General features: G+C 41.6%; 1 protein-coding gene across 4 annotated transcripts in view; it reads right to left on the bottom strand.

Annotated features, from left to right (window-relative positions):
• Positions 1-19970, bottom strand: part of LOC122555434 (1,4-alpha-glucan-branching enzyme) — a 628967-nt gene that overhangs the window by 244066 nt on the left and 364931 nt on the right. For all 4 annotated transcript variants that reach the window (XM_087992439.1, XM_087992437.1, XM_087992438.1 and 1 more), the window contains exons 6-7: positions 10974-11064; positions 6914-7123 (exon numbers count right to left, since the gene is read on the bottom strand). In XM_087992439.1, coding sequence (XP_087848565.1) covers positions 6914-7123; positions 10974-11064 — 301 coding nt within the window. The remainder of the gene's footprint in view (positions 1-6913; positions 7124-10973; positions 11065-19970) is intronic.

Here is a 19970-nt window from a genome sequence, read left to right as displayed (position 1 = left end):
TCTTTGCCTTGTTTCAATTCTGTCTCTTTCACTTTCTCCTACCAGCCATGCCTTAAGTTGCCCATACCTGACCTTTCAAAACCTACTATGTTTCGACCAGGTTTTTCTGCCCGTTGACCCTGATATTTCTTTTTGAATCAAAATCAATTCTGACTGTTCCAGAGCGAGAAGATCATAGAATCATTCAGTGCAGAAGAACCCGTTCAGCCCATCGAGTCTGCACCAATACTGGGCAAACACCTAGCCTTCAATCTAATCCCATTTAACAGCACTTGGCCCATAATCTTGAATGTTATGACATGCCAAGTGCTCATCCAGGTATTTTTTAAAGGATATGAGGCCATTTGTCTTTACCACCCTCCCAGGCTGCACATTCCAGACTGTCACCACCCTCTGGGTAAAAAGGCTTTCCCTCACATCCCCCCCAACTCTCCTGCCCCTCATCTTGAACGTGACCCCTTGTGACACCCTTCGACTAAGCAAACAGCTGCTCCTTATCCACTCTGTCCATGCCCCTCACAATCTTGTATACCTCAATCAGATCACCCCTCACTCTTCTCTGCTCTAACAAGAACAACCAAAGCCAGTCTAACTGCCCCATATAACTTACTTTTCCCATTCCAGGCAGCATCCTGGTGAACCTCCTGTGCAATCACATCCTTTCTGTAATATAACAAACCGGAACTGCACATAGTACTTTATCCTTGGTCTCAACAAAGTTTTATACAATTCCAACATTACTTCCCTGTTTTTGTAATTTATACCTTAACTGATGAAGGAAGTGTCTCAAATACCTTTTTCACCACCTGACTAACATTCCTTTCCACCTTCAGAGATCTATGGACAATCAGTCCAAGGTTCCTTTGTTCCACAGATGTCCTAGTGCCATACCATTCACTGAATACTTTCTTGTCAAATTACTCCTTCCAAAGTGAATCACTTCATATTTTTCAAGATTAAATTCCATCTGCCACTTATCTGCCCATTTGTCCAACCTGTTTATATCTTCTTGTAGCCCAAGACACACAACCTCACTGTTAACCACTTGACCAATCACTGTGTCATCTGCAAACTTACTAAACTAACCCACTACAGTCATCTATGTCGTTTAATAAATGACAAATAATAGGGGACCCAGCACAGATCCCTGTGATGTGCCACTGGACGGTGGCTTCCAGTCGCTAAAGCAGCCTTTGTCATCGCCCTTTGTCTCCTGCAACTGAGCCAATTTTGAATCCACTTTATCAAATGACCTTGTATCCCATAAGCATTTGGATTCTTGATAAGTCTCCAATGGGACCTTATCAGAGGTTTTGCTGAAATCCATACAAACTACACTCATCTACACACCTGGTTACCTCCTAAAAAAACTCACTCAAATTTGTTAGGCATGATGAAGCTAATATTCATGATCAAGCCTGGTCTCTCCAAGCAGAAATTAAATGCTCAACTTCAGAATTTTCTCTATTAGTTTTCCTACCACTGATGAGAGATTTACTGGCCTGTAGTTCTCTGGCTTCTCGCCAGGATCCTCAGAGTCATAGATATGTGTATGCGTGGCATGGAAAGAGACCATTCGGCCCAACTAGTCCATGCCAACTAGATATCCTAAATTAATCTAGTCCCATTTGCAAATACTTGGCCCATACCCCTCTAAGCCCTTCCTATTCATATACCCATCCAGATGCCTTCTAAAAGTTGTAATTGTACCAGCCTCCATCACATTTTCTGGCAGCGCATTCCATACACGCATCATTATCTGTGTGAAAAAGTTGATCCTTAAGTTCCAAAGCTTAAAAATGTGTTGCTGGAAAAGTGCAGCAAGTCGGGCAGCATCAAAGGAACAGGAGAATCAACTTTTCGGGCACAAGCCCTTCTTCAAGGGCTTATGCCCGAAACGTCGATTCTCCTGTTCCTTTGATGCTGCCTGACCTGCTGCGCTTTTCCAGTAACACATTTTTAAGCTCTGATCTCCAGCATCTGCAGTCCTCACTTTTTCCTTAAGTTCCAAAGAACATTACAGCACAGGAACAGGCTTTTCAGACCCCCAGGCCTGTGCCAATCCAGATCCTCTACCTAAACCTGCCACCTATTTTCAAAGGATCTGTATCCCTCTGCTCCCTACCCATTCATGTACCTATCTCGGTACAGCTTAAATGACGCTATCGTGCCCGCCTCTACCACCTCCTCTGGCAACGTATTCCAGGCAGCCACCACCCTCTGAGTAAAGTGCTTTCCACACATCGACCTTAAACATTTTCTCCTCTCACCTTCAACTTGTGACCCCTAGTAATTGAGTCCCGCACTCTGGGGAAAAAACCTCTTGCTAACCACCATGTCTATACCTCTCATGATTTTGTGGACCTCAATCAGGTTCCCCCCCTCAACCTCCATCATTCCAATGAAATTAATCCTAATCTACTCAACCTCTCTTCATAGCTAGCGCCCTCCATACCAGGCAACATCCTCTGTACCCTCCCTAAAGCATCTATGTACTTTTTGGTAATATGGCGACTAGAACTGTATGTAGTATTCCAAATGTGGCTGAACCAAAGTCCTGTACAATGTATAATGACCTGCCAACTCTTGTACTCAATACTCCGTCTGATGAAGGAAAGCATGCCGTATGCCTTCTTGACCACTCTATCGACCTGCATTGCCACCTTCAAGGTACAATTTCTCTGTACATCAATTTTCCCTAGGACTTTTCCATTTACTGTACAGTTCACTCTTGAATTGGATCTTCCAAAATGGATCATCTGCTATTTCTCTTACCAACTCTCCTATCTATCTATATTCTGTTGCATTCTCTCACAGTCCCCTTCACTATCTGCTACTCCACCACTCTTAGTGTCATCTACAAAGGTGCTATTCAGACCACCTATACCTTCCTCCAGATCATTTTTGTAAAACACAAACAATAATGGTCCCAACACAGATCCCTGTGGAACACCACTGGTCACAGGTCTCCATTTTGAAAAACTCCCTTCCACAACTATTCTGTCTCCTGTTGCCCAGCCAGTTCTCTATCCATCTAGCTCATACACCATGGACCCCATGCAACTTCATTTCTCCATCAGCCTACCATGGGGAACCTTATCAAACGCCTTACTGAATTCCATGTATATGACATCTACAAACCTTCTCTCATCAATCAACTTTGTCACTTCCTCAAAGAATTATATTAAGTTGGTGACATGACAGTCCCTGTATAAAACCATGTTGCCTATCACTGATAAGCCCACTTTCTTCCAAATGGGAATAAATCCTATCCTTCAGTATCTTCTCCAGCAGCTTCCCTATCACTGATGTCAGGCTCACCAGTGTATAATTACCTGGATTATCCCTGCTATCCTTCTTAAACAAGGGGACATTAGCAATTCTTTAGTCCTCTGGGACCTCACCCATGTTCAAGGATGCTGCAAAGTTGTCTGTTCAGGCCCCAGCTATTTCCTTTCTCGCTTCCCTCAGTAAGCTGGGATTGATCCCATCCGGACCTGGGGATTTGTCCACCTTAATATCTTTTCGGATACCCAACACTCTCCTTATGCCAACTGGAACAACAGTAATCAAACATCTATCCCTAACCTCAGCATCTGTCATGTCCCTCTCCTTGGTGAATACCAATACAAAGTACTCATTAAGAATCTCACCCACTTTCTCCGACTCCACACATAACCTTCCTCCTTTGTCCTTGAGTGGGACCACCCTTTCTCTCGTTACCCTCTTACTCCTTATATACAAATAAAAGGCTTTGGGATTTCCCTTTTAAATCTTTCCTCTCTCACCCAAAAACTGTGCCCACTAGATCTGGACTCCCCCACCCCAGGGAAAAGATCTTAAATATTTATTCTATCCACACCCCTCATGATTTTATATACCTCTATAAGGTTACATTTCAGCCTCCGATGATCCAGGAAAAATATCAAAGCACATAAGCTGTTCTCCTGTCCTCTTGTATCTCTTCTGTGGCTAAGAAGAAATTTAAAATTTGGGCAGTGCTTTTGCAAAGTCTTCTCTTGCCTCTCACAGCAGCCTGGGACACAATTCATCTGGACCTGGAGATTTCTCTAGTTTTGGTCTCCTCACTTAAGGAAGGATGTACTGGCATTAGAGGGAGCGCAAAGGACGTTCACTAAGTTGATTCCGGAACTGAGGGAGTTGGCTGAGGAGGGTAGACTGAATAGAGTGGGATTTAATTAATTGGAATTTAGAAGAATGAAGAAACATATAAAATTAGGAAGGGAATAGATAAGATAGAAGTAGAGAAGATGTTTCCACTGGTGCGTGAAACTGGGACAAGAGAGCATAGCCTCAAAATTAGGGGAAGCAGATTTAGGACTGAATTGAGAAGGAATTTCTTCACCAGAGGGTTGTTAATCTGTGGAAGTCCCTGTCCAGTGAAGTAGTTGGTGCTACTTCAGTAAACATTTTTAAAGGTAAGGTAGATTTATTTTTGAACAGTGAAGGAATTAAGGGTTACGGTGAGAGTGGAGCTGAGTCGACGAAAAGATCAGCCATGATCTTATTGAATGGTGGAGGAGACTCGAAGGACCAGATGACCTACTCCTGCTCCTAGTTCTTATGTTCTTAAGCCTGCCAACACCTCCAATACCTTGTCCTTCCCTTTGTCAATTTACTCAAGCACCTCGCCCTCTTTCTTCATGGGTTCCATTCCTTCATCCTCATTCTCCTGGATGAAGACAGGTGTGAAGCATTGGTTCAACATCCTACTAATGTCCTCTGTCTGCACCCATAGATTGCGCCTTGGTCCTTAATGGGCCCTACTCTTCCCCTGGATATCCTCGAGGAGAAAGTGAGGTCTGCAGATGCTGGAGATCAGAGCTGAAAATGTGTTGCTGGAAAAGCGCAGCAGGTCAGGCAGCATCCTGGGAACAGGAGAATCGACATTTCGGGCATAAGCTTCGGGAAGAAGGGCTTATGCCCGAAACGTCGATTCTCCTGTTCCCTGGATGCTGCCTGACCTGCTGCGCTGTTCCAGCAACACATTTTCAGCCCTGGATGTCCTCGTCCCATTCATACACTAATAGAATACCTTGGGAATTTACCTACTTTTACCAGCCATAGTTTTTTCATATCCCCTCTTTGCTTTCCTAATTGCTTTCTTAAGCTCCATCCGCACTTTCTGTACCCCACTATTGTCTTCATTGATTTGTTCCTCTAGTACCTGCTAAAAGTCCCTCTGTTCCTTCTCATTGTACCCTGAATATCGCTGGTCATCGATGGGTCTCTGGGCTTGTTACCATTTCCTATGACCCTACAGAGAACACACTGGGCTTGTAACCTCCCCATTTCCTTCTTGAATGTACCCCTAACTGCTGCTTTGTGGACTGCCAAACGAGCAGCTGTTCCCAGCTACCTTGGCCAGAACTTGCCTTACTTTACTAAAATCCACTCTCCCAAATCCAAAACTTTGTTTTTTTTTGCAACTTGTCTACTTCTTTCTTCATTCTAAGCTTAAATTATACCACCTTGTGATGGCTACCACTAAAACACTCCCCCACCAAGTCAACACCTTTCCAGTTTCATTCCCTAGAATTAGGTTCAAAACAGCTCTAACCAGTGTTGGAGCTTGTACATATTGGTCTTAAAAGTTTTCCTGTACAGATTTCAAGAAATCCACTCCATCCAAGCCCTTAACACTGTGTCTATTCCAGTGAATGTTGAGAAAGTTGAAATCACCAACTATAATTACCTTGTTATTATTTACACATCTCTGAGAATTGTGCACAAACGGCCTTCTCAATTTCTCACCAACTCTCTGGGAGTCTATAATAAACACATAGCAATGTGACTGTCCTTTACTTTATTTCTAAGCTCTACCCACAATGCTTCATTCAGTGCTCCCTCCAAGATATCATTTCTTCTTACTGCAGTAAGCTGACTCCTGAATTAATAATGCAATGTCACTTCCTCTTTCATCCCCTGATCTGTCTCACCTGAAAATTCTATATCCAGGAATACTGAGTTGCCAATCCTTTTATGGATACTGTATCACACTTCCAAGTGTCAATCATTACCCTTAAGACCATCCAGCCTCGCCTTACTCTCTTGAAAATCAATTCGGCTGCACTCCCTTTGACTTCATTGCTTTTTTTGCACAATTCTGTGCCCTTATTCTGCTAACAGTCTGTCCTCTTCCTTGCTGAATTAGTTTAAACTCCTCCTAAGATCCGGAGAAAAAAACCCAACACCAGCATCAATCGGCATTTGTGTAGATCTTTTAACATAATTAAAAAGGTCCCCGGGAGCTTCACCCAAATATCAAATAAATTTAGATGTCAAGCAATAACGAAATACTGTGTTAAGTGACAAAGAACCCACATGGGGTTTGGTAATGGTGGTGGTGAGGATGGAGTGGAGTCAGTGGATGGGTGTGCATGCTGAAGTTAACAATGGATTCAGAGTAAGGAGATGCTAGAGTAGATACTAGATGGCAAAATGGCATGGTGAGCAATAAGATAACACAATAATCATCAATCACTCTTTCAGGGTTCTGTCAAGTGAATTTACTCAGCAATTCACAGAGACGCCCTTTTTGCTTCACTATGACTTGATGTGAATCAAAGTAAAACAGAGGAGGATTATCAAGGTCAACAGACAAAAAGGAAGAAATAAAAAAAAGGTAATTCACATGAAGTGATTCTGATTTCACTGACTTCTGGCAAAACTTTCAAAAATATCCATCTGAAAGAGCCCTCGGAGAGTTAATTAGAGTGAGTTACAAAGAATTTGTTCAGCTTGAACAGCAGGATGCTGTCGAAAAGAAAATCTTAAACAGACCTTAGTCAGCTTGGGGTATTTATTATAAAAGTCAAGACAAGAAGCGAAGAGTGAAGGAAGAATATAGTTAACACTAATGGACCAAGAAAGACATTTTCAATTTACTTACTTTGAATAGTTAAAAAGTCGGCTGTCCCACAGCAAGTGAGTGCCACGGGCTCCAGAGTGGAAGAAGCAGTCATCAGTCCCGTCAAACAAGTTGAGACCATCCTGTGTGTTTTTCGATGCATGGCTGTGGACAACATCCAGTAGCACAAACAGTCCCATTGAGTGAGCTGTGTCAACCAGTTCCTTCAGCTCATCAGGAGTTCCAAAGCGACTATGTACACAAAAAAACAACAGGAACATGTTATTTTTCTCTTGTCGCCTTGTTTGCTTTTTAAAGTGGCTGATCTTTATTGCTATCAGGGTATTTACATGTATGCCCTCACAACTAGGCTGTCTCATTTTACTTTTGTGCTGTTGACCAAAATCAATATGGAATTAAAAAACACAAGTTGTGTTGAAGGTCCACAGAAATCATGTGTTCACATTACCTCCAAATGCAAAGCCACATTTTTCACAGCCTCTCACCAACAACAAACCTTCTGTCACACAGTCTCACCAAACTCTCCTCTTCCTCCAATGCCTACAGCTCAGAATAAAAGTTCTACAAATGCTCACAGGTTGAGAATCCAAATCCCAAAAAAAACAAGGCCAGACATCACACTCTGGTCATGAACCAGACAGAGGAATGTCCAACCTCCATTGGCCTTGCAATCTCTTAAAAAAATCTGACAATGAAAGAGTTTTAAAGCACCAAGGGAAGCCATTTCAGCTGTTATATCTGTCCCAGTTATTCAAAAACAAAAGCTGTCCAATTTAGTTTTCAACTCTAATTTGACTTTTAATTATGTCACTTCAACCTTAAGACCATAAGGCATAGGAGTGGAAGTAAGGCCATTCGGCCCATCGAGTCCACTCCGCCATTCAATCATGGCTGATGGACATTTCAACTCCACTTACCCGCATTCTCCCCTTAGCCCTTAATTCCTTGTGACATCAAGAATTTATCAATCTCTGCCTTGAAGACATTTAGCGTCCCGGCCTCCACTACACTCTGCGGCAATGAATTCCACAGGCCCACCATTCTCTGGCTGAAGAAATGTCTCCGCATTTCTGTTCTGAATTTACCCTCTCTAATTCTAAGGCTGTGTCCACGGGTCCTCGTCTCCTCGCCTAACGGAAACAATTTCCTAGCGTCCACCCTTTCCAAGCCATGTATTATCTTCTAAGTTTCTAATAGATCTCTCCTTAATCTTCTAAACTCCAATGAATACAATCCCAGGATCCTCAGCTGTTCCTCGTATGTTAGACCTACATTCCATGGATCATTCGTGTGAATCTCCGCTGGACACGCTCCAGTGCCAGTATATCCTTCCTGAGGTGTGGGGACCAAAACTGGACACAGTACTCCAAATGGGGCCTACCTAGAGTTTTATAAAGTCTCAGTAGCACAAAGGTGCTTTTATATTCCAACCCTCTTGAGATAAATGACAACATTGCATTCGCTTTCTTAATCACGGACTCAACCTGCATGTTTACCTTTAGAGAATCCTCGACTAGCACTCCCAGGTCCCTTTGTACTTTGGCTTTACGAATTTTCTCACCGTTTAGAAAGTAGTCCATGCTTGTATTCTTTTTTCAAAGTGCAAGACCTCGCATTTGCTAACATTGAATTCCACCAGCCATTTCCTGGACCACTCTCCCAAACTGTCTAGATCCTTCTGCAGCCTCCCCACTTCCTCAGTACTACCTGCCTGTCCACCTAACTTTGTATCATCGGCAAACTTCGCTAGAATGCCCCCAGTCCCTTCATCCAGATCATGAATATATAACGTGAACAGCTGCGGCCCCAAAACTGAACCCTGCGGGACACCGCTTGTCACCGGCTGCCATTCCGAAAAAGAACCTTTTATCCCAACTCTCTGCCTTCTGTCAGACAGCCAATCCTCAATCCATACCAGTAGCTCACCTCAAACACCATGGGCCCTCACCTTGCTCAGCAGCCTCCCGTGTGGCACCTTATCAAAGGCCTTTTGGAAGTCTAGATAGACCACATCCACTGGGTTTCCTGGTCTAATCTACTTGTCACCTCTGCAAAGAATCCAATTCAGGACACATACCAGAGTTAGAGTGTGTAGACCCCACATCATGACCTGAATAACTGACTTGTAGATGCTAAAGATCCTATGGAATTATCTGAAGGGAAACAAGGAATTCCCTTGGTATCTTGGTTAAAATACTTCCACTAGCAACAAGGTTGAAAATCAAGATAGGAATGAAGATATAGATCAGCACTGATATAATTTTCAGGACTGAGGAGTGGATAGCTTTATAAGAATAGGTTCAGGCCAAACTCAAGTTGAAGGGTTTCCCTATGTTCCTCCTTAATAAGCTGTAAATTTCACTGCTGCTTGTAGTACCTGGTGCAGGAAATGGTTGCTGCTTTTGCCAAATGTCGACAAGTAGTGTGTTTCAGTACATTATTCAGTGTTTTGGACAGGCAACTATCGCTGCAGAAAGGAAACCTTTTTATTTCTCTTGCACATGAAGGTAAATCTTTTAAAGAGCAGCAGCTCTCTCTCAGCAAGTATATTTAATATACACGTAGCAGCTGATCATAAGGCAAAAATAAAAGTGCCATATAACAACGTTTTCAATTAATCTAATCCTTTCCAGCAGCTTCCAGATCTGGAAATACCACGGAGCTTTAGCTTGGTGGCAAACAGCAATCCAGCAACTAGTTGGAGAAGCACAGATTCTGTAAATGGGCCGCTGCCAGTTTCTTACAGTTCACCTTTTTCTGTAATAATTGTGTACAGAAGGATGGGGGTTAGTATTGGCATTTAAGTTGTGCCTTATCACACCTCTCAAAATCATACACTTCACCAACAAGGAATTGCTCGCAAGTACAATTACTGCTCTGCCTTTTGAAACAGCAGGATCCCCTCCAGCAGCAAGGTATGTCAATAATAACTCTACTTTCGGTCTGATCAGTTGAAACAGCAACATTGTCCTGGATACTGAAAAAAATACCAACTCTCTTTCAAAAGATTGCTATAGATTCTTTAAATGACCATAAATGTGCACTCAAACACACAAATACATTTGGTTAATGTCTCATTCTCACCTATAATAACATTAAGAATGATGAAGTAATTGTGTGCGATTAAGATCCACTTAATTTACATAGTTACAAAATTTAGGAGAATGGGTTTAATGGGGTCTCAATGAACCAAATTAGCTAAGGGAGAGAAGCAGAGAGTATTGATGAATGGTTCTTTTTCAGATTTGGATTGGTATTGTACAGATACAGCAGCTTGAATCGAGGTACACAAAAACTGGACATTAAAGTTCTGCATCTGTATTTTAATACCTCTCAGTAGCCTGGACTTGTGTGCACAAAGCATAATTTCAGATATTAGAAATACAAATCTCAGAAATATAAGCAGAGAGGATAATTGTTGCCCCTTATGAATAAAATTTTGCAGGGTGACAGGACAATCTGAGATGTCTATTGAAAAGGATACAAGGTTTATCAATAAACCTTGGTTTTATCAATAAAAGCAGAGTGCGCAACAAGTAGGAAACTGCATTAAATGTTTCTAAAGCTTTGGTTAGATCCTTGTGTAAAGGAAATTTATGAGAATCACATGAGGAATGCAAGACTCTAGTTAGGCAGAAATATCAGAGAGAGTGGGACTATTTATCCATGGCACAGAGGAGATTTAATAAAGATGCTCAAAAATAACAAAAAATCTGAATATCATAGTCCGAGAACAGTTTCAAGCAGTCAGGATATACATTTAAGGCAATTGGCAAAAGAAGCAGATGATATCAAAGATTTCTTTTAATCCTATCAGTTGCTATGAACGAAAGTGGACGATCAAAAAGTGTGGAGCAAGTAAATTTAATGATAGCTTCTAAAACAGAGTTGCTTGAATATATGAAGCAAAACAGGGTAACGGGCCAAATGGCCTTTGTGTATTTTGCACAATTCTGTGACATCAATCTGTTCATCAACAGGAAGGTTCATCTGTCACTTTTGCTCTTTTTTTAATATAAATTTCGAAAAGCTTCAGGAAGGAAGTGTGCCATGGTAAGGAAAACAGAGTGGTTGGTCGTACCTTGAAGCAGCAAAGAAGCTGGTAACTTGATAACCAAAACTGGCATAGTAGGCATGTTCCATTACAGCCATCAGCTGGATACAGTTATAACCTGCAAAGTAGGAAAACAAAATAACTCTTTGTATTTTGAAATAAGGTTAATTTACAACATCCAATAATTATGTAGTGAAAACAACAAATGCTAGGGATCATAGCAGGTCAGGCAGCTTTCCTGGAGAGACAGCAAGCTAATGTTTTGAGTTTAGATGAAGAGTCATCTAAACACAAAATGGAAGCTTGCTCCCTCTCCATGGATGCTGCCTGACCTGCTGTGATCTCCAGCATTTGTTGTTTTCAGAACAGATTCCAGCATAGAACGTAGAACATTACAGCGCAGTACAGGCCTTTTGGCCGGTGCATCTTTGCTGTCCACTGTAGTTGACAACTGATGGCTAAATCACTGAATAGTACAGCACAGGAGGCGCCTTGTGCCTCAAATAGCATGCATTAGCTGCTTAAAATAGATGCGCGAGTAGTCCTATTCCTTCTCGTCTTTTTCTAACAGCCATGAAAAATGACCCTGGCACTTAAGCAACTTCACATTCGAAACTGGTGACTTCTCCATCTTGTGGTGACACAGCCTTTAATCTCCTAAAACAGTGGTTTATGTTGTGATGGTCAACCATGGTAAGCATTTCCTGGTGTGATACCCACATTTGGTACCACAGTCTAGTATGCCACACTTAGCACAGTGGCAGATGATTAAGATGCATGACTTGTTGGCCATTGTTTTCTCTGGTCTCCTACCCTCCCAGCTTCTAATTTCGGCTCACCGATTCCAAACAGTTAATCTCCAGGGATCATGGTAATCAGTAGCTAGCTCCCAGTTGACAGTTGCAATGCCCACCAAACTTGTTTACAGGATATTCTTACACCACAGACATGGACCCGCAAGTGGTTGTGACCCACTGGCTGGTTGCTGTATAGAGAATCTTATGACATCATCCACCTGTTGATTGCACCTGAGCCAGCACAGACATAGTTGACTGAAGGAGGAGTGTACATGGATGGAATTAGAACACTCCAGGAGCTCTGAGCTGGTGACCTTCTCTTTATCCTTCATTACTTCTAACAAATACCACCGAGTCGCAGAACTGTACAGCACGGAAACAGACCCTTCAGTCCAACTCTTCCATGCCGACCAGATATCCTCAATTAATCTAGTCCCAATTGCCAGCACTTTGCCCATATTCATCTTAACCCTTCCAATTCATATATCCATCCAGATGCCTTTTAAATGTTGTACCAGTCTCCACCAATTCCAGCTCATTCCACACACGCACCACCCTCTGCATGAAAAAGTTGCCCCTCAGGTCGCTTTTAAATTTTTTCCCTCTCACTGTAAACCTTTGCCCTCTAGTTTTAGAATCCTCCATCCTGGGAAAAATATCTTGATGATTCACCTTTTCCATGCCCCTCATGGTTTTATAAACCTCCTAATGTCACCCCTCAGCCTCTGACACTCCAGGGAAATTGGTCCCAGCCTATTCAGCCTCTCCCTGTAGCTCAAACCCTCCAGCCCTATCAACACCTTTGTAAATCTTTTCTGAACCCTTCCAAGTTTCCCAACATCCTTCCTATGCAGGAGACCAGAACTGAATGCAGTATTCCAAAAGTGGCCTAACCAATGTCCTGTACAGTTACATAACTGGCTCCTGCAGAATAGGAGATGGTGGCATAATGGTAACATCACAGGACTAGTAATCCAGAGGAGAAAGTGAGGACTGCAGATACTAGAAAAGCATAGCTGGTCAGGTAGCATCCGAGGAGCAGGAGGACTCCTGATGAAGGGCTTATGCTCGAAATGTCGACTCTCCTGCGCCTTGGATGCTGCCTGATTGGCTGTGCTTTTCTAGCACCACTCTTCGACTAGCAATCCAGAGAATCAAGTTAATTTTCAGAGGGACATAGAATTTAAAATTAATTTGAACCTATTAACAAATCTGTACCAAGAAGAAAATGTAGGTGATTCTGAGACTATGGTCCTAAATCTAAATGAGGGGTATTACAAAGGTGTAAGGCACGATTGGATTATGATAAATAAGGAATGTTACTCAAAGGGATGACAGTGGTCGGGCAACAGCACACATTTAAGAAGTGAATAGATGAACTTCAACAATTGCTCATTCCTGTTCAGCACAAAAATGAAACAGGAACGATGGCCCAGCCACAGCTAACAAGGAAAATAAGGGATTGTATTACATCCAAGGAAGAGACATACAAATAAGTCAACAAGAGCAGCAGACCTGAGGAATGGGAGCAGTCTAAATTTCAGCAAAGGAGAACAAAGAGATCGATTAAGGTGGGGGTGGGGGGTGAGATTGGTATAGAATATGAGAATAGGATTCAGAGAACATACAGACTGATCTATTGATTTGTGAAGACAAACGTAGGTCCCAGACAGTCAGGAATATGGCAAATTATAATAAGAAACAAAAAAAAAGTAGACCAAATATATCCCTTGTTTCTATTTTCACAAATATGTCTCAAAAACGTTGGGGAACACTGTGTCTAGTGAGGGGGGGAAGAACTGAAGGAAGTCAGGATTAGTGGGGAAATGGATGTTTTGGAAACTGATGGGACTGAAGACTGATATCCCCAGGGCCCAATGATTTAAATCCCAGAGTCTTAAGGAAGTGGCTCTAGAAACAGTGAAAGCATCAGTGGTCATCTTTCAAGATTTTGTAGACTCTGGAACGGTTCCTATGCACCAAAGGATAGCTAATGTAAACCTACATTATAAAAGGACATAAGGAGGAATTATAGATCAGTTATCCCAATGTCAGTAGTGGGGATAATTCTGGATTCCATTAAAGAAGACCTTCATAAAGAGAGGACTCGAGTACAGGAATAGGGATATTTTGCTGCAATTGTACCTTGGTGACACTACAGTTGTAGAATTGTATGCAGTTTTGGTCACTTTATCTGGCATGTGCAACATCGGTTTGCCAGATTGATTCCTGGGATAGCAGCACTAACATACAAACAGAGACTGCATTAGTTGGGACAGTATTCAGTGGAGTTTCCAAGAGGACTAGATAGGGTAAACACAGGATGTCATGATGACAAGTCCAAAACAGGGTGGCACGACGGCTCAGTGATTAGCACTGCTACCTCACAGTGCCAGGGACCTAGGTTTGATTCCTGGCTCGGATGACTGTCTGTGTGGAGTTTGCACATTTTCCCAATGCCTGTGTGGGTTTCCTCTGGGTGCTCCGGTTTCCTCTCACAATCCAAAGATGTGCAGGGCAGGTGAATTGGTCATGCTAAATTACCCATAGTGTTCAGGGATGTGTAAGTTAGGTGTATTAGTTAGTGGTAAATATAGGAAAATAGAATAGGGGTATGGGTCTGGATAGGTTACTCTTCAGAGGGTCGGTGTGGACTTGGGCCAAAGGGACTGTTTCCACACTGTGGAGATTCTATTCTATGAACCAGGAGTCACAGTCGAAGGATACATGGTAGGCCATTTAGGACTGAGATAAGGAAAATATTTTCACCTAGAGAGTAATGAGTCTGTGCAATTCTCTGCCCCAGAATGCATTTGAGGTCAAAACAGGAATGTTTTCAAGAAAGAGTTCGATATAATTCTTTGGGCTAACGGGATGCAGGAGGAATAGGATATGAAGTTGGATAATCAGCCATGATCACCTTGAAAAGTTGAGCAAATTCGAAAGGCCAAATTCCTACTTCTGCTCCTATTTTCAACTCTTCTATGATTTTTGCAAATCCCATTTGGTTCATTAATGTCCTTCAGGGAAGAAATAGCCATCCTTCCCTGGTCTGGCCAACACACAATTCCAGACTCAAGAATAGGAGTGATTCAGACCTTCTCTCTGGAAGGATCTAGCAAAGCTGGTCAGTCCAACAGCAATTTAGGGATGACCAACAAAAGCTGGCTCCGCCAATGACAGCCATATTCATGAAAGACTGAAACAACTGTGGCTGCAACTTACAGATATTGCTGGAGAAACTCTGAAGGAGAGGCACTGGTCCTGAAATGTTAACTCTGCTTTCTCTCCACAGATGCTGAGTTTCTCCAGCAATTTCCAGTATCCACAATTCTTTATTTTTCTTTTTTAGTGGTTCCATCTTTAGGATATGTTAACGAGTAAAGAAAAACATCATTTCAAATAGCCTGACCCCCAAATCCTTTAGCAAGGAGGAGAATTCCACACCAGGACATGTTTAGCCTTAATTTTCTTTTCTATTTCCATTCATTAATTTTGCTAGATCACACTTAAATCTGTTTAAAAAAACCTTTCAGCATCATTTTAATTAATATTTTAAACAACCTTTGAATAATCACCAAAATTCATCAGTAAAATTTCAGCACAAGGAAAAGGGATGCGACATGGCAATGTAATTACAGAACATATTTCATAAAGGAGTCTAACGTGATATTTTAAAATGGACAACTGATAGGATGGCTCCCAAAGGATATGTGACTGTACACGTTAACTGTCAGGTAAAAAGCAGACAAACAGACAAGTGTGCTTTCTCAACATCAATCACAAAGAAAGCCATTTACAATTCAATGAGTCTTAGAATAACACAACAGATCATCAAAGATTTGAGAATTTAAAAGTTTCTCAGAATTTACCTCTTGTGGGTTTATAAATTGCGATTAAGAGTACAAGAGCAGGGAGGTTATGCTGAATCCATGACAAGACACTAGTTAGACCTCAGCTAGAGTACTGCATACAGTGTGACTGCCAGATGTGAAGGAAGATGTGAACAAATTGGACAGTGTGCAGGAATGGGTCACTTCAGTGATGAGGATAGATTTCAGAGCTGGGACTGTTTTCCTTGGAGAGGAGAAGACCAACACAGACTGGATGAGTTTTCAAATTCATGAATGGTCCAGACACAATACACAGGGTGAAACAACTTCCAATTGTAAACACTTCACTAATGAAGGGGTCGAGATTTAAAGTGATTTACAAAAGCAGCAAATGCTAGGCAAGAAATAAACTTTTTCACTCAACAAGAGGTTCAAGTATGGAATGGACTGCCTGGCAGTGTCGTGGAGGCAAGTTTAATCGAGGGATTCAAGAGGATTCTTTAAATAGAAATAATGTGCAGGGTCCCTGGGAAATGGAGGATGGAACGGAGTCACACTGTTTATTTGGAGGGCTGGTGCAGACATGATCAGCTGATTGGCCTCCTCCTGCACCGTGCAAATTCTGGGATTCTATGAAAATGAGAGAGGAAGGACAGCTACAAGGAAGTTCAGCTTAAATGACATTACTCTGTAGAACAAGGATTCATTAAAAGATAAAGTAGCAACCATCTTGAGCATGATCTGCATGTGATTCTCGAAGACACTATTTTAAAACAGAACTTCAAGTAGAACTCTGATGAGACAGCAACAGATTGGGGGAGGTTTGTCGACAGTGAAAAGAGAAAAGTCCAAACCAGCTAAGGACCGTATTATTGAACTGCAGAGAGCCATAACCTGAAATGTAATAAAAGTGAATTAAAGGAACCTGCAATCCCTCCCAGACACTGGTGAGTTCAGTTCAACTTTCTGAGAAAACTCAACCTTTTCAACTACAGAATCCACGGCAGTTTACTTCTGACTTCAGGTTTACAGTCCCTTACAACAGCCACAGGTCAGTCTGCTTCGCATCTTTATATGGATCGTGTCTCACGTAAGTGTCCTGGCACAGGTGGCAGCCACTCGGCCCAATTTGGATGCATTGACAGATCGAACTCTAATCTTTGTACTTGTACTTGACCTAATAAATTGTTGCTTTTCTGCTTCATAACTTTGAACAATAGCAGCATCATAAACTCATCTTTGATCCAATTTAAAGCAAACTGGTGTTTTAAAATTGGAACACTCCAAAAAAAATGAGGAAACCAAAAGAACTGGAATAATTCACAGATAATGGCTCACATCTCAAACACATGACAAGAGGAAACAAGTAGAGCTAAAACTTTCCCTTTAACACTGCAGTAAACACATTGTTTGAACACAGAGCAAAGGAAAGCTTTCCATTTAATTAACAGCACACAAGAACAAAATATTCAATTTCACTTCTATGATTCAAAACAAAATAAGGTGGGTCACCAACTGGCAATGCAAATAGTTTAACAAAGTGATTCCCTGGAGATTCAAAGAAAAAAAAAGGCTCTCAAGCCGCCTTCTTGAGGTTAATGGGCCCTGAGCATTACAAGATGATATTTTCTGTAATCATTATGATCAGTAATTCTCCATTTTATTCCTTGCAATAATGCAAAAATATTATTCCACAATTGCATTTAAATCTAATTTCAGCTATACAAGTGAAGTAATCATTTCATTTTATTGAGACGAGTACACACAAACCTGAGAGGGGAATTGGGTCTGTACGATATCCATAATCCACTCAAGCTTCAAGTGAACTGGGTAAAATATAAGAGCTTGTGTTTTGTTGAATGCAGAGTAACAATGTGCCTCAGGGATAAGTCAAGACCTCTTTAATTTTTCATGTTTACACAACATTGGAAATTAAACGAAAACCAACCAAATCATTGAGATCACATGAGATGGCTTTAGGTGATCACTCCATTTCACTCCCAGGAACATGCACTGGCTAAGAGGCATTCATTATGTTGTCTCCATTCTTGCCAACCAACCAAATCTTGGATTTAATCCTACTGGCAACAGTGTCAAGCAGACCTAGCTCCGCCATAGCTTTCAGTCTAACATGGCTTTAAATACAACAAGGAGCTTTATGCTCTATGACTACCATACTGCCCATTTCACAACCTGTCAATGAAACTTCAAATTTATCTTCATCATTTGCCAGGACAATGTGCTTATCAGCTAACTTCAATATCATTCCTCACGCCAGTGCCTACAAGAGCTAAGAGCCTTGTCAGCATGGAGGAACAGATATTACAGATATAAAGAATCTTAAAAAGTGAGGTTGCATGTAAAGTAAAGCAATAAAAAAAGAAAATGAGATTCTGGGTTTCATAAATGGTGCTACTGCATCAAAAAGCAAGGGAGTGATGTTGAATTTGTACAAGACATAGGTTAAGCTCATTAAGCATTTCAGGCAGTTGAGCTTTTTCTGCACTGCAGCAAAGCAAAGAATGATAGTAGAAATGACAGGTTATAGCTACAAACACTTCTTGGTAAAGGTTCTTCACAGTGGAACAGTGACAGTTATGAGGTAGTGAATAGTGGTTTGAAACATTTTAAGGGATAAGCACTAAGGGACCTTTTCCACCAACTGCTGAATCAGAAATTAAGACAGGCTGAGAATTATCATTACAAAGGCAATGAGGGAAATTATAGAATAATACATCCTGTAAGGCTGTCATTTGGCCCATTGCGCTTGTGCTAGCACTCTGAAAGAATTATCCAATTAGTTCAGTACACCTGTTCAATCTGTGCATCCCTCAAAGTCTATTACCTTTCAGCTATGCAATTCACTTAGCAAAGTTGCTAATGAAGTTCCACTACCCCTGCTTTTAGGCAGCATGGTCCTGAACATTATATCTTTCTGCATGAAAACAATTCCCATTTCTCCTAGACTCCTTGTCAATTAGCTCACATTTGGTGACCTTTGATTTCCAACTCCTCTGTCACAGGAACAATTTCACTGCATCTACTCTATCAAGTTATGACGTGAAGCACCTCAATCAAACATTTACTTGGTCTTCTCTGCTCTCATGAGAATAATCCCAGCTTCTCCAGTCTCCTGATATGATTCAAGTCTCTCTTCCTGATACTATTCTGATAATTTGCATACACCCTATGATGGAATTGGAAGTTTGCTGCAAGAACTATCAAAAAAAAAAGAGGAAAGAGTTGTGTGGCACTACAACTGTGCTAAATAGATGGGTGCATAATGGTTTCAGTAGCTCAAAACTGGGCATCCAGGTTGCACTGTGGGTCATCAGCAGTAAAATTGCTTTCAACCAGAACCAGCAAATCTTTCATCCTGCCATTAAACTCAGAGTTTAATCCTGGTTCAACGAAGAGCAGGCCAAGAGCAGGACAAGTACATCTAACAATGAGGTGTCAACCCAGTGAAGGAGCTGGGAATCAAGGATTCAGAGTTCAGGCAAAATGAAAAAAGTAGGAAGACTGACATGACGAGAAATATTTTCATTCAGCAAGTTGTTCAAAATGGTAAAGTACTACCTGAGAGTATGGAGGAGGCAGGATCAATAAAAACACTTGAAAGTGAATTGGATCACTTTCGGAAAAGGAAAAATGTGCAAGACTACAGGTAGGGGAGTGACACCAGGTAAGTGCGTCCGTACTGGGCCAGCAAGCCTCCTACTAATCTGAAAATGCCAGTTCATTGTTTCCTTCTGTACTATGAGGTTTGCCTAGCAGGATTTGGATGTCTTAGCCAATCACAAACATGACTGCACTATCATGAAATTATTCCAATGGGAGATGTGAAATTGTCAAATACAGTGTGGGCACCAAAAGGAATTTGTTTTTATAAATCGAGTTGTAGATCACAAAAACAGGGGAATCATGATGGAATTGTACAGAACTTTGGTGAAACCACAGCAAGTGTACTGTGTGCAGTCCTGGTTACTATATTAATGGAAGCAAGTGATTGCACTGGAGGGAGTGCAGGAGAAATTCACCAGGATGCTGCCTAGGATGGAAAATGTAAGCTTTGAAGAAAGGTTGGACAGAACACTGCTCCTTCATGAGGTGAAATGTCAGTCAATTTACTTAATGGAGCAGAGCTCCGAAAGCTTGTGATTGCAAATAAACCTGTTGGACTATAACCTGGTGTGACTTCTGCCATTACCTGGATGAGCACTTGGTACGACATAACATTCACGGTTGTAGACCACATTGAAGGAGTAGGTTGAAGGTCACGTGTTTCTCACGAGTCACAGCAGACTGGATGTGCTGAAGGGTCTCCTCTGCACTGTATGATTCTATGAAATTTCCTAGTTGATTTTGTCAATACCTGTGCTGAGAGATCTGAG

Source organism: Chiloscyllium plagiosum, unplaced genomic scaffold, assembly GCF_037043375.1.
Source record: "Chiloscyllium plagiosum isolate Xiang-an unplaced genomic scaffold, Cpla_swu_hap1 HiC_scaffold_12, whole genome shotgun sequence".
Taxonomy (NCBI): Eukaryota; Metazoa; Chordata; class Chondrichthyes; order Orectolobiformes; family Hemiscylliidae; genus Chiloscyllium; species Chiloscyllium plagiosum.
This window is presented reverse-complemented; position numbering and strand designations above follow the sequence as displayed.